We start from the raw sequence: 12839 nt of genomic DNA, 5'->3' as shown, positions 1-12839 counted from the left end.
TTTATGGTTCTATAAGGAAGAAGCCTGGAATTAATTGGGTTTTGAAACAGAAATTAAGATTTTCTCTTTACAGAACTCCTTGAAGTTCAGAAGGACTTAGCTTTTGGTTCTTATAACTAACAAACGCAAGCTGGAGAAAGAAGCTGGCTGCTGTCACTTTAAGTCCCAGCCAGAGAAGTTCTCTCTCCACTGGAGATTTATATCTGTAATAAATTTAATCCACCTATACCAACACTTGGGAAATTTCATTTTTAATCTAATCTAATCCATAAAGATGATGAAATATTTGGTTGCAGATTCTTGGATCCAGTTCATGTCACTTGTAGCACCTACTCTGTTTTTTTGTTTTTGTCAGACTCTTTATCCTTCTCTCAAAAACAGAATGGAAGGAAATTGCGAGGATGGGAAAGAACATGAGATACAACCAGAACTTCAAAAAAAGAAATGTAGAAGATCCACAATTATACATACAACTCAGTGCCTGGAGAGGATAAATAGCCTGATAAACACATGCACACACACACAAGCACAATTTTTCTCTGATGGTCCTAAATCAAATGTCAACCAATGGCTATATTGCTTACTTTTATGAAATAAATGTGTGTAATCAGAGCCCAGGGTGAATGGTTTATAGACTGGTGATTTCCTGATGTGTTCACTGATGCTACAAGGAGCCAGAGAACAAGAAAGGAATAAAATCCAGGTTGTAATACAAGCCTGAATATCACATCGGTGCTGTTAGGAGTATGTTTTTCTGCTCTTATTTCATTAAAAAATATGTGAAATTGCTAGGTTAGTCACTGATTTCACAGAAAGCCAGCAAGCATCAGCTGCCATCATGTAGTTATGCTGCAAGGTCTCTCAATGGTGCTCGAGCTCCTGCAGCAGACCCCTCTCCCAGTGTTTGTCACCCTTTATCCACACTGTCAGGCAGATTAGAGACAAACTCTCCTCACTAGACACACACATGTGCATCAAAACAACCCAAAATCCTGTATTGTTCAGCATCAGCTCTGCCTCTGCACATCCTGAGCTGACATCCTCAGCCCAGTGTCTTCTTATCTTGTAGAGGGAAATATAGGGGTAGAGAGGGGTGCTTCTTTTTATCTTTGCAAAGATCATGCTTAAGGGGAAAGTCTGCCTTAGTTTTCCCCATCTGTCCCACACTGTCAAGCTATCTGTGCCAAGCAGCACTGAGCTTTCTGATGTGGAGCTGTGTCACAGTACAGACACGTCCTGAGTCTTCAGACTTACGCAGCAGGTGCTACTTGAATTATGTTTCACAGCCGTGTGCTAGAAGGATGGTTGCCACATCAATTGCCTCAGATCAGCTTTCAACCCACTGCCCATACTCTGATCTTCCTCAGTCATTTCTCATCGTCTTCATCTCTGTCTGCCTGTAGCATCTGATCTCACTGCAGCCAGCAAATGCTCTAAGAAGATCTAGGCCTTCAAATTTCACTGCAAGACCCAGTTCACAAAAAGCAACCTTTTACCAGTCAGACACAGATGTGTTTATTCTGCAGTGAGCAGGAAATGGGAATTTACTTCTGCATTGTGGCCCTGGATAATCCAGAATAAATGTGTTCATGTAAAAACACCTGGATGAACTCTGCCATGCAGTACTCGAGCCAGATAATTGAGACGATTCTCATTCTTATCAAAAGACTTGCACTAACGTCAGTAGGCTAGTGAAGAGTTTCCCATTGAAAAGTAAGCAGTGGTGAACCCTTCAAGGGGACAGTATGCTGTGGCTGAGACTTTTCAGTGGTGAATTTTGAAAGCCAAATCTGGGTTTTCTGTATTTCTTGCAACGTGAGATGAGAGAAGGAAGAGTCACAAACACTTTGAGAAGCCTGGGGAAGTCTAGCCTTCCTGCAATTCTCTGAGAGAAGTTTAACTGCTGGGAAGGGTTGTGCCAGCATCCTACACTGGATCCCAGCCCATTTGCGAGTTCTTTACTAGAGTAACTGTCGGCTGTGAAAGCTCTTACTGTTGCAAATTGAAACTCGAGTTTCCTTGAATAAATATCAAAAAAGGTAAAAATAATGCTATAACTTAGAGCTAAAAGTGTTGGAACAGTGGAGTTTGTGAAGTTCTGATCCAGCCATAGTGTATATCCCCTGCCAGATGTCATTGGAGGTGTACTTTGGAGGGGAAGCAACCGTATGTGTTGTAAGATACCCCCACACTGGAAAAAGTCTCCAGAGAGAATCAGATTCTCAAAAGAAATTCCCCAGGTTTTCAACCAATTCTGCATGTAATGGCTGGATCCCAAGACGTACCCAAGCAGTGTTTATGACAGTACTGGAGCATGGATAACGAAAGCAAGTGGTCTCTGCAGCTGTAGATTTTGTAGTCTGGGATTATTGCCAGATGTAAAGCAGCCAGTAAATGGCAGATTCTATTTTATATCATAAATGGAATTAACAGCAGCACTGCAGAGACTATGAGCTGGAGGTCCTCATGATCTTGGGAGATTGTTCCCAAGCAAGCCAGAAGCAGCTGAGGTACAAAGCAGACCCATGTGCCCCAACGTGAGGAGAGATGTGTTTCAGAGAGTCATTCTCGGCCTCTCCAAGGACAAGGCTATGTGAGTTAAACTGGCTGTCCAGCTGTTAGGGCTTTTGTTTGTTTGTGGCAATGCTCATTAATTACTATTAAAAAATGTATTTAAAAAATACTGAATTACAAATAATACACAGGAAAAAGGCAGACAAAAGGTGCATCAGCTACATTTTAATGGCCAAATTCTTCTTTATGTTAAAATCATCTGAGGTCAATATCTGAGGGCCACGGATGTCAGCATTTTCTAAATATTTTAATAAATTTCCAGGTTGAGTTCATGAGTAAGTGGGACAGAAATCCCCAAAATGAATTTCTGTGGAAAAAAAAGACAAAAAAATAGTGAACAATCTTAGGTTAACTTAATAAAGACCATCAGAAAACAGGAGATACTGGGCTTAGGCCTTCACGATTCCCTCAACCACACCCGATAGGCAAAACTGCTCGTCTGATGGCAGCATCCAATTCAACATCCCTTTTAGAAATTCAGCAACATCTTAATATTAATTAGTGACATGAATTAGATATTAAATTATGTATACGATACCTGCCACTCTCTCTGTTCTGTGTTAAATTTGGTATATTTTATGCTACCCACGTAATTTCCATTTTCACTTCTTCACCAGTTTTCATCATTACACTTCACAATTCATAATCTCTTAAAATGCATTATATCCATTTGAACCTCTTAGCTATTTCTTAGCCCTCCCACAAGTTCACGTTAACATGACTCTAAAGAGTCCATGCTTACATCACCTCTTCAAAGAGAGCAATATTTTCATCTTCCCTCAGGAACAGACCTCCACGACTACTTGGCCAGCAGGAAGTCCCCTTCTGGAATTATTTGCCTTGTACTCAAACTCAGAGCCAGATTCAGACAAAAATACTGCAGATCCATCCAAATCTTAACCAAAAAAGCACTGGAAAAACAGAAAGGCTGCCCCAGCCTGAGTTTCTGCTCCTCAGCAGACGAAACATGGAAGAAAAATGACAGTGTTTCTATACAAAGGGCATTTCATTTTCATCAGGAGCCTGATTCACAGAACTGCTCCTCCAGCATTGCTGCTGTGGTGACAGGAGAGTTCGTGTGGCTTTCAGGGCACGGTACTACCAGGGGAAAAAAAAATAAACAATCCTAATAATAGGAGGATTCCGTGGCATTACAAATGTCAGGGTAGCACTGCATGAACCAGAGAGAAAGTGGCTTATTAGTAAGCAAACTGCTTCTCTTTATGTACAAAAAACTACAGCTCAATTATGCACTTAAACAATACTTCTAGGCAAATTTGCTTTCTGTAATGCAAAAGCAACACAGTAGAAGCACTACTTCCTACTATCCTCCTTCAAATAATCTTTGTGCTTGTTAGACTATTATGCAGCATGTAATCTCATTAAGCCTGAGAGAAGGCAGCAAATTTGACATTTAGAATTCTTTTTTTTTTTTTTTAATTTCAGGAGTTGTAAGTTTTCATATCTAAACCCAGGCTGCTAATGCTTTTTGGGTTGGTTTGTTTGCTTTTTTAGAGAGATTCTCATTTGAGAGGTTTATAGGCAACAGCATTACAATGGCTATACAGGAATGATGGGAGAGGCTTGACTACATCTCTTACAATAGTGAAAAGAATGTATTTAACTTGTCTGGGTTACAGTTTAATTTAAATGTATTAAATTTTGTTCAGGTTGGACTTCTGCTCCAGCAGCCTGGTGACTTTTTTCAGTGGTATTTGAAGTAATCACAAAGTCACAAAGATCACCTTTTGTGCTTTAATCAAATTTTAAATGATACTTCTGTGAGAAGCTTTATGCTCTTTCTTAATCATCTTTTTTATGTTCTGCTGTTAGTGAGCAGTTATCATCTGGATCTCTGAGACTGGTGCTTTCGAGCATGTCTCAATGGAGTGTTTTCTTTACCCTGCCACATTTATGTTGCTTTCAGCTTGCTTAGAGGCAGTTTGGCTGTTAAACAGTTTCTTCCCTGGAGGTAAGACTGATTACACTTATTTTATGACATTGTCTCTGAAAGTGAGTTTTTTATGATTTTCCATGGCAGAAATTTATTCAGCAATTTTCTTCTTTTACAGATTTCTTCAATAAAATAGATGTTAGAACCAAGTTCATATAATGAGGATCACTCTTTGATTACAAATAAACTTGAATCATTAGGCCTAATAGGTAGAGTAAAAGATGTAATATCCACAGCTTGTTGCCTCAGCTCTGCATCTTAGAGCAGTGAGACAGTGATCAGCGCTACGCAGTGCTGGGAGTTCTCTAGGCTCAGACCTGAGCACCACATGCATTTCAGCTGTGACACATAACTGGTGACACATAGGGAACAAGTGACCAGAGACAGTGAATTTTACTTGGTGTTGCTCTTTTTCTCTATTCTTCCATGGTAAAGGAAATTGGAACTGTGTGTTAGGGCTGTCCTGCCCATCTCCTGTGCAGCATTTCCTTGCTGGCACTAAAGAAGCAGCACAGTACAAGCAAGCCATGGACACTGACCTGGGTTGCTGAGGCTGGAGAAGTGATTTTTCATTTTCAGACACTGAAACTGCAGCTGCTGTCTCACTGCTGCAACAACTTCCTTAGAAGCTCAAACACATGGCAGAGGTTTGCCTTTCTTTCCTCTGATGGCAGGGGGGTGCTCATTAGAGCCAGCCACTTTGCATTCACTTATGGATGCCAAGTATTTGTACAAAAGTATCTCCGCCAGCTCTTTTCAGTAACCGATTAATAACTTTGACAGGTTTTCTTATTTTATCAGAATGATGATAACGCCCACAAAACAGGTAACATCTCTCCTAGTCTGTGGAAGTATATCTTCTTTTCATTATTTTTTAGCTTAAAAACATGAGAAAGAGCGTAGCTGTAATAACAAAGATTCACGTTTCCCATAACAACTTTTTCTGTAGCTCCTTTTTTTTTCTAAAATTCAGACTGTTGTACTTAATCTCCACTTATACTTGCAAATGTAGAAGTTGTTGATGGGAAATATTGCTACTCATCGACTATTCCCACTCCCCTAAGATTTTTCGTAATTCCTCAGCACAGCTCTTACCCCATTCAGCTCATAGGAGAAGGTATCACTACGGACAGCCCTTCCGTTCACAGCAACGGCATGAGGTCTCAGCTTCAGGCCGAGAATGGTGATTTTGTTGTACTTCAGAGAGTCAGCTCCTTGGTAACCATTTTTAAGTATTTCTGTCTTCAGGTGTCCCTTCAAAAAAAACCACAGAACATTTTAGGACTATCACATCTCTTTGGAGGTGACCTACTTGTGTGCCACTACTGTTGTAGTATCACTTTTGTCAACCAAGGTATGTCTTCCAGTGTAGAGAAAGAAGTCTGAGAACATAAAAGAAAATTTTCACACAGAAGGGTCTTGTGTATCATTGTAAGCTAGCAAGGAAAGAAACAAAATAGCATTTACAGCATTTATTTGGAATCTTCTTGGGCCTGTTTTCCTACTTGTAATCAATACAAATTTGGTTCTTGTACCCATTTACAGGGCACAGTAGCACATGCAAAACCAAAATCCAGATACAGAGATTCAATTAGTGACCTTGAGATTGATTTAATCAACATCAGCAACTGCTTTAAATGGTTACCATCTTTCACAAGCATCACTTGCTTGATATTTTGCCTCTATTCTGTCCTACATTTTTGATACACATATTCCAGACCCAAGGACGCTGAAGGAATACGTGTTCAAAGAGCTGTGTTTGTTCTGCTTCTAATTCACTGTATATCGTGTGCTTAGGGATAAACCAAGAGCATGTATGAAGTCATTAAACAAATTCATTTGGATCACCAGTGACATTAATTACCCATACAACAATAAAGAGGTATCATTGCACTTGTTAGGTGACTGAAGTTGTTAAGGAAATAAAGATGAACTACGCTGCTCAGAAAGTGAAGAATCGCTGTGCAATCACAACTTTTTAAAAAGATGCCAAGGAGAAGCCCATGATGGAATATTTTGCATATATTAGCTTTTGTAATTTCAGTGGTGCATGGTGAAAGGTTGAGTGAGTCCAGATCTATTCTCCTTCAAGGCCTCGGAGAGACTGAGATGTGGTAATCCAGGAAAATTAGTGACTTTACCCTCCCTAAGCACCTAGCATGATTAAAGCAACTGCCCTGGGTTCAATTTGGAGTTAGGAACCATACAGGTAGCACTCAAAGCCCTGTAAATGTAGAACACAAGCAAGTCCTGGAGCTGAGGCTGGCAGTCAGGACTTTCTCCTGCACTTCTGAGCATCAGTCATGACTTCTTCTCTTGCCATCTTGCTCTAGTGCTATAAAATCTATTCATCAATTTATTCAAACATTTTTTCCTTAAAATTGGACCTGTTTTTAAAAAAGAACTCATGTATTTTTCTAGATGAGTAGTTTTAACACATGAGGCAGCTTGATTCAGGTCACTTGGCCATCGTGTGTACCAAAAAGGAAAGTGACGAGTGAGTTGAAGCATCTACTGCAGCGAGGTAATATGCAAGGGCAGGCGGCTGGAACCATTCTCTAAGGCTTCAGTGCCTGCACTAATCCTGAATTCTCCTTTAGACTTCTTGACTGTTAAATGAAAACATAAAAGAGAGGGTCTACCCCTGCAGTGTTACCCACAAAACTCTCAGGATCCAGAGTAAATGTTGTCATTATGTGATGTGATACCTTACCAGTTAATCTCTGAGGGACCAAAACCTTGTGCTTTTCTAAAAGTAGAGGTCATTAAACTCTTCATCCCTATTTTTTTTAGGAATATATAAGTGTGCAACATACAGCAAGATGCTCAACATGTTTCTCATATTTCTGCAATTTGCTATTTGAGATGGACTTTTTTCTTTATAAACATATAATAAAAAATTGGCATTCGAGATTATTGGAATGCAGATAGGGACTTCAGTTTTGGATTTACAACAGAAGTCAAATATGAGCAATGAGAAATGGAAACGCCAGTAAATCAACAATCTAATTCACACAGACCAGAATTTAATATAAAACTGGATATTGTTTTTTTCTTTAGCCTCTCTGCAATAAATTATTATACACAGACTACAAAAAGCTGAAGTGATTTTTCTTCCTTTTTGCTGTTGAAAAATCCACCTCCCTTTTCTTTTTTAAGAGGAAAAAGTGCTTTTTCATGGAAAATAAATTAAAAATGTAATTTAAATTCTAAACAAGCAGCTTTACTTCCCAAAAAATGCCTCACATACATACAGGACTTCATAACAAATCCCATTGGCTTACTCCTACTTGTTCTTTCTCCCAGAGGAAACACATTCTAAGAGCAATATCATCATAAGTATTTACATGATTTTACTCCTCTGAAGATTTTCTGTAAGACAACTTAGGTGAAAACTGTGCCACAGCGTATGCAAACACTGGAGTTGTAGATGAGATATAATTTGTATAGATTGCTGAAGTAGGTTAAGATTTTCTTCAGTAACTCCCACAACTTGCTGTCATGCATTTAATGAGTTTCCAGTGGGTTCATTTTACAGTACTTTTCTGTGTTGAAGCCCAGGCTGACGGTTTTTTTTATTTAGCTTTCTCAGGATATGCGTGAGAAGAGAACAGTACATGGAAGGCAGTGCTGCCCTGACTCTGAGCTTCACAAAGCATCTACCAGCACTACAGACTGCTGGTGGCTTGCTGAATTACTCCACAGGGTAACCCATGCAACAGAAAATACAAGCTTGGTGTGATCAAAACTAAAAAATTGATGCCCTCTCCTACCCATAAAATAAAAAGTGCTGGCAGCAGGAAGGCAAGGAAAACATCCCCCATATACAGAAGATGCAACTCAAGAGAAATATTTGAGCTGAAAAAGTAGATTTTCAAATTCATATCACACCAGGGATGTTAATGGTGTGTCACTAGGACAGTCAACGAGGCAAACACAAAACTGCAGCCTCATGGCTGTAGCTGTCTGCAAACGAAAACATGAGGTAGGTTACCAGTTTAAAAGGCTGAGCTATAACGAAAATGCTATTCAGAGGAAAGTTAAATATCAGTGTCTTACTGCACTGATCAGCAGCTACAAGTATGTAGGTGCTGTGTGCACTGCTACTTACTGCGCTGAATGTATATTTAGCCAAGAAGTAGTTTTCATTTTCAATAGTATCTGTCAAAACATAGAACGAGGAGGATTAATATCAAGAAAGAGAAAAAAACCAGAGCAGTTCACTTTAATTGTAGCAAGTGGCTGATGTCTCACAAGGATTACTTGCGGGTTGTTTAATCTCCTCTACTCTTATTGTCAGGTTTGCTGCCTTTTTGAGCACAGCAGCCATTTCCAATGTCGAAACATCAAAGAAGTTGGAACAGACCTCTGGAGATCGAGTCCAACCCTCTGCTAAAGCAGGTTCCCTGCAGGAGGCTGCACAGGTAAGCATCCAGGTGGATTTGAATATCTACAGAGAAGGAGACCACAACCTGGAACAAGTGCTACATTCCCTTAAGGTAAGGAAGTTCTTCAAGCTCAGGTGGAACTTCCTGGGTCCTCCCTTTATGCAATGTACTGTACCTCAGCCTTCCAGAGTATTCTGCTGCCATCCTGTACATTCAGCCCCAGAACAGCATCCTGGCTGTGTACAGCAATAGTCAGTACTTTTGAACCGCTGGGAAGGCAGCCAAGGGGAGCCCTGTGCAGACCCTGTTTATGGGAGATCAAACTCACCGATGGAATCACCGTCATCCCAGAAGAGGGACCCAGAAGCTTCTCCATGCTCATCCAGGGCTATAATGAGCCCAAATGGGTTCAGACGGCTGTAGGCAAACACATAGAAGAGATTTCAGTACAGGCTTCTGTCCACCATCCATTACACATTATTTAACAAAAATTTCTTAACACAACTATCTCTCATTTCAAAGTACAAAAAGGGCCACACAGACAAATAACCTAAAACAGCTCATGATGAAAATTTACCTTGCCTTGTTTAATTGAAGTGCGAAACTGCCTACCTTTTGAAGTAATGGGATGGCCAAGTTCCCCTTGTCTCATGGCCTCACATATGACAACTGGGCAGCCTGGGAGGTGGCCAATCACTGAGGCTACTTCTCTGTGAGTTGGCCTGAGTCATACATGGAACTGCTCCCTCCTCTCCTGCTCCCTTGGCCTCTCAGCATGAATCAGCCCTGAGACCAGCACGTTAGCATGGGTGTGGGGAAACAATCTTCCTCAATGGAGACTGGAGCATCTCCATCTTGCCAGTGGCATTTGATGAATTCATCCAAGGACAAGAGGTTTGCATTTTCCCCTTGCATATGTTTCCTGTGGATGGCTGACAGCTGGTCAGTATAGCAGCAAGAGGTACAAAGCTTCTCCCAGTAAAGCTGTAGAGTTTCAGCTGTGCAAGCAATGACGTGAATCACCTCCGGGGTGACTTTAATCCAACAGAGCAAGGAATGGGATAAAAATACCGTGCTTATCTGCTGGGAGGTCATCTAGATGTTGCACATAGCCTCTTTTCCACATTTTTTTTAATGCCTTTTGGCTGGCTGTGGGTCTGACCCATGGTGCTGTTTCTGAAAACGGACAAGGATAATGACTTTACCTCTTGGTAGTTGTTGAGGCTGGAGCCTGTTCTGGCAGAATATGGCCTCCACGGATGAACAGAGGGATCTTGTTCAGTGGGGCGTAGACAGTAGCATATGTCTTGTGCCAGGTACTTGGTATCTTCTTACCCTAACATAAAAATTGACACAGTTAAAAAAAAATGCAAAACTGGGCAATAATGTCATCATATATTGCTGGAAAAAAAAGACCAAAGGATGTATTTTCATCTCAAATACACTGGTTTTTCTCAAATAGAGACAAAAGGAGAATTCAGGAGTGTTATTCCAGTTCCTTTTTTTTTTTTAACATGAAAGAGAATTTAGCCCCTGCAGTGATGCATATGCATGAAGACACAACCGTCATGAATGAAAGCGTCTTTAAAAATGGTATCATTACTCTGTATGCTGTGGAAAGAAAAAAAAAAAGAAAAACTCATCAAGGCACAAAGCAAAAAGCAAAAGAAGCCTTTGCTTCGTCTTTTTATGCATATGGAAACTGTCACATTTCAATGTAAGGTGAGTGATTCATAATCACTGGGGAATGGAAACTGTAGGTTTTTCTTCTCTTTTAAGGACAAGCCTTTCCTTTTACATTTGAAGATGGAAACTGTAGGCAACTGGGATTAATCCTCTCCATCATTTCTTTCTGTTTTAATCCCTCCAAACCAGGTGTCAGTAGAGTAGATCACAAGGGGGCTTGGCTCCTGTCAATGGTAATTACAGCTTACGGCTATATCCAGCCTTACTTCTGGACAAGAACTGTGGGTACAGCAAACAGGTGCCAAGTGCTGGGAACTGCACTTTGATAATACATGGGGCATGCCCCACAGGCAGGAGACACTAAGTGCATCAGGATGATGTCCCCATGCCATCCCCAGCACAGGGAGAACAGTGGCAAGGAGGTCTGAGCAAAATGGTCAAACCCCACGGCACCATGGCCTTATGAAAGTAGAAAAGGGAAAGAGCTGGATGAACACCCTCTGAGGACACCAGCCAAATGCTGCAGATGCCCAGAGCAACTCTAGTTAAAAAATAAGCCCGAATTTCCTTCCAGAATATCTCTGTCCTTCTTGCTGCTCAGGCAGCACAGCCCGGGGTAGCTAGCAGCAGCCTTGTGCTCCTGAGCTCAGGTTTCCAAAGCTCTTACCATCAACCTAACTACTGCTGAGCCCACTGCTGGTTTCATCCTGTGTATTTCAGCAGAGCACAGCTCAGAGCTGAGCCCTTTGGGAACCACAGCACTGGGGTTGGCATTTGAGTGGTCGAGCTGTGCAGGACCTGGAGCTAGAAGGGTTGGCTTCTTCCATGGAGCAGCTCAGTCTGCACCTCCTGGAAGCATCTTCTGGAGGGATCCTCATGATGCTCTGTGAATATGCCTTCTGTCAAGAATGATGCATGTGCAAAACCCCATGCACAAAACTGTTGGCAGCACGTTCTCAGGTCTCTGTCTGTTTTTACACAGGGGAGGATTTGGGTACAATAATTTAAGCATGCAGTGAGGGTGAACAGAAAGAAAAGAAATCTTGACAGTGTCATGAATTTCTAGGCTGTTCTTGAAAAGTCGGTTCTCTGAGTCTTCAGAGCTTTGCAAACCAAAAATAGAAAACAAAACACTACTGAAAGCAGTGCAATTTGTTCTCCCAGCTAGCCTGGTGCCGACTTTTGTGCTCCAGTTTTCTTAAACACAGATGCTGAGGTAAAATTATTGCTGAACATTGCTAAAAGTTATTTTGCTGGAATTGTGACATATTAAGTTCTGTAAAACTGTAGGAAACAGAATTTTAAAAATACTTACTGTGTAGTAGTCAAACCATGTTGCCTCAGGGAAATACACATCCACTGATCTCGCTCCCTGTAATTGTTATAAAATGATTAAGTCTGTCTCTTTTTACATTTCTGATATTACATTAGCTTTATTATATTTGAGCATGGGTAGATGTACACTCAGTCCTCTAATAACATAAAATCTAAGCTATGAAGGTTGAATTATTATCACAGCAATGGACTGGTGCTGGCTGATCTATAATGCTAAATAGATGACCCTATCCCGTCTGGGGGTTTTTACTGCATTTCAGTGGGATGAGTCAATATTAGAGGGTTATTTCAGCCTGGAACACAGCTCCATGGCTTGCAGACATAAGATCTGAGCAATGCCAGTGGGCCCTGTGGCAGGCTCTGCAGGGCCCACTGCCTGCAGAACAGGCAGAGAGAAAGGTCTGCAAGCAGGGTGCACAGATGCTCGCTTTGTTTGCAACCATTTAAAGTTGTAGATAAATTATATTAGAGAATGAACTGCTATTTGCACAACTGCCACACTTTATTTGGCAGCATGAATGGTATCGTGTTAATACACAAAATGAAGCCAAAGGCACTTCAAATTAATCACTCTAGGAAAAGTCAGAATCAAAGCGTATTTCTTTTTTGGGGCACAAGCTGCTCATTTCACAAACAGACTGACTTTGTTTCTTGAATCAGATGCCTGCTTTACAGAGTAATGGTCCTTCCCTGGGAGGATATGAACAGTCAAGGAAAAGAGCAGCGAGATGGCCACTGCTTGCCATAACAGGGATTGTTTTTCGTATTAACCAACAAAAGGATGAAGAAATGGCTGATTTGTTAATGCATGCAAATCTTGTATTAGAACATGGTAATTGCTAAACTGGGAGAGTGTCCTGTCCTGTGGCCTGCCTCCCTCAGCAGCAGTGCTGGATGTTGAA

The 12839-nt window shown here is 41.0% G+C and overlaps 1 protein-coding gene across 1 annotated transcript in view; it reads right to left on the bottom strand.

Moving 5' to 3' along the window:
* Positions 1 to 7039: 7039 nt before the first annotated feature.
* LOC122158813 (sucrase-isomaltase, intestinal-like) overlaps positions 7040 to 12839 on the bottom strand; it is a 47450-nt gene continuing 41650 nt past the window's right edge. The window contains exons 18-22 of the mRNA XM_042815830.1: positions 11918 to 11974; positions 10122 to 10252; positions 9245 to 9333; positions 8588 to 8689; positions 7040 to 7137 (exon numbers count right to left, since the gene is read on the bottom strand). Coding sequence (XP_042671764.1) covers positions 7040 to 7137; positions 8588 to 8689; positions 9245 to 9333; positions 10122 to 10252; positions 11918 to 11974 — 477 coding nt within the window. The remainder of the gene's footprint in view (positions 7138 to 8587; positions 8690 to 9244; positions 9334 to 10121; positions 10253 to 11917; positions 11975 to 12839) is intronic.

This window comes from Centrocercus urophasianus, unplaced genomic scaffold (assembly GCF_019232065.1).
Source record: "Centrocercus urophasianus isolate 14NV4802_14NV808 unplaced genomic scaffold, USGS_Curo_1.0 seq_15, whole genome shotgun sequence".
Classification (NCBI taxonomy): Eukaryota; Metazoa; Chordata; class Aves; order Galliformes; family Phasianidae; genus Centrocercus; species Centrocercus urophasianus.
The sequence above is the reverse complement of the archived record's forward strand: the minus strand, read 5'-3'. Positions and strand labels throughout refer to the sequence as shown.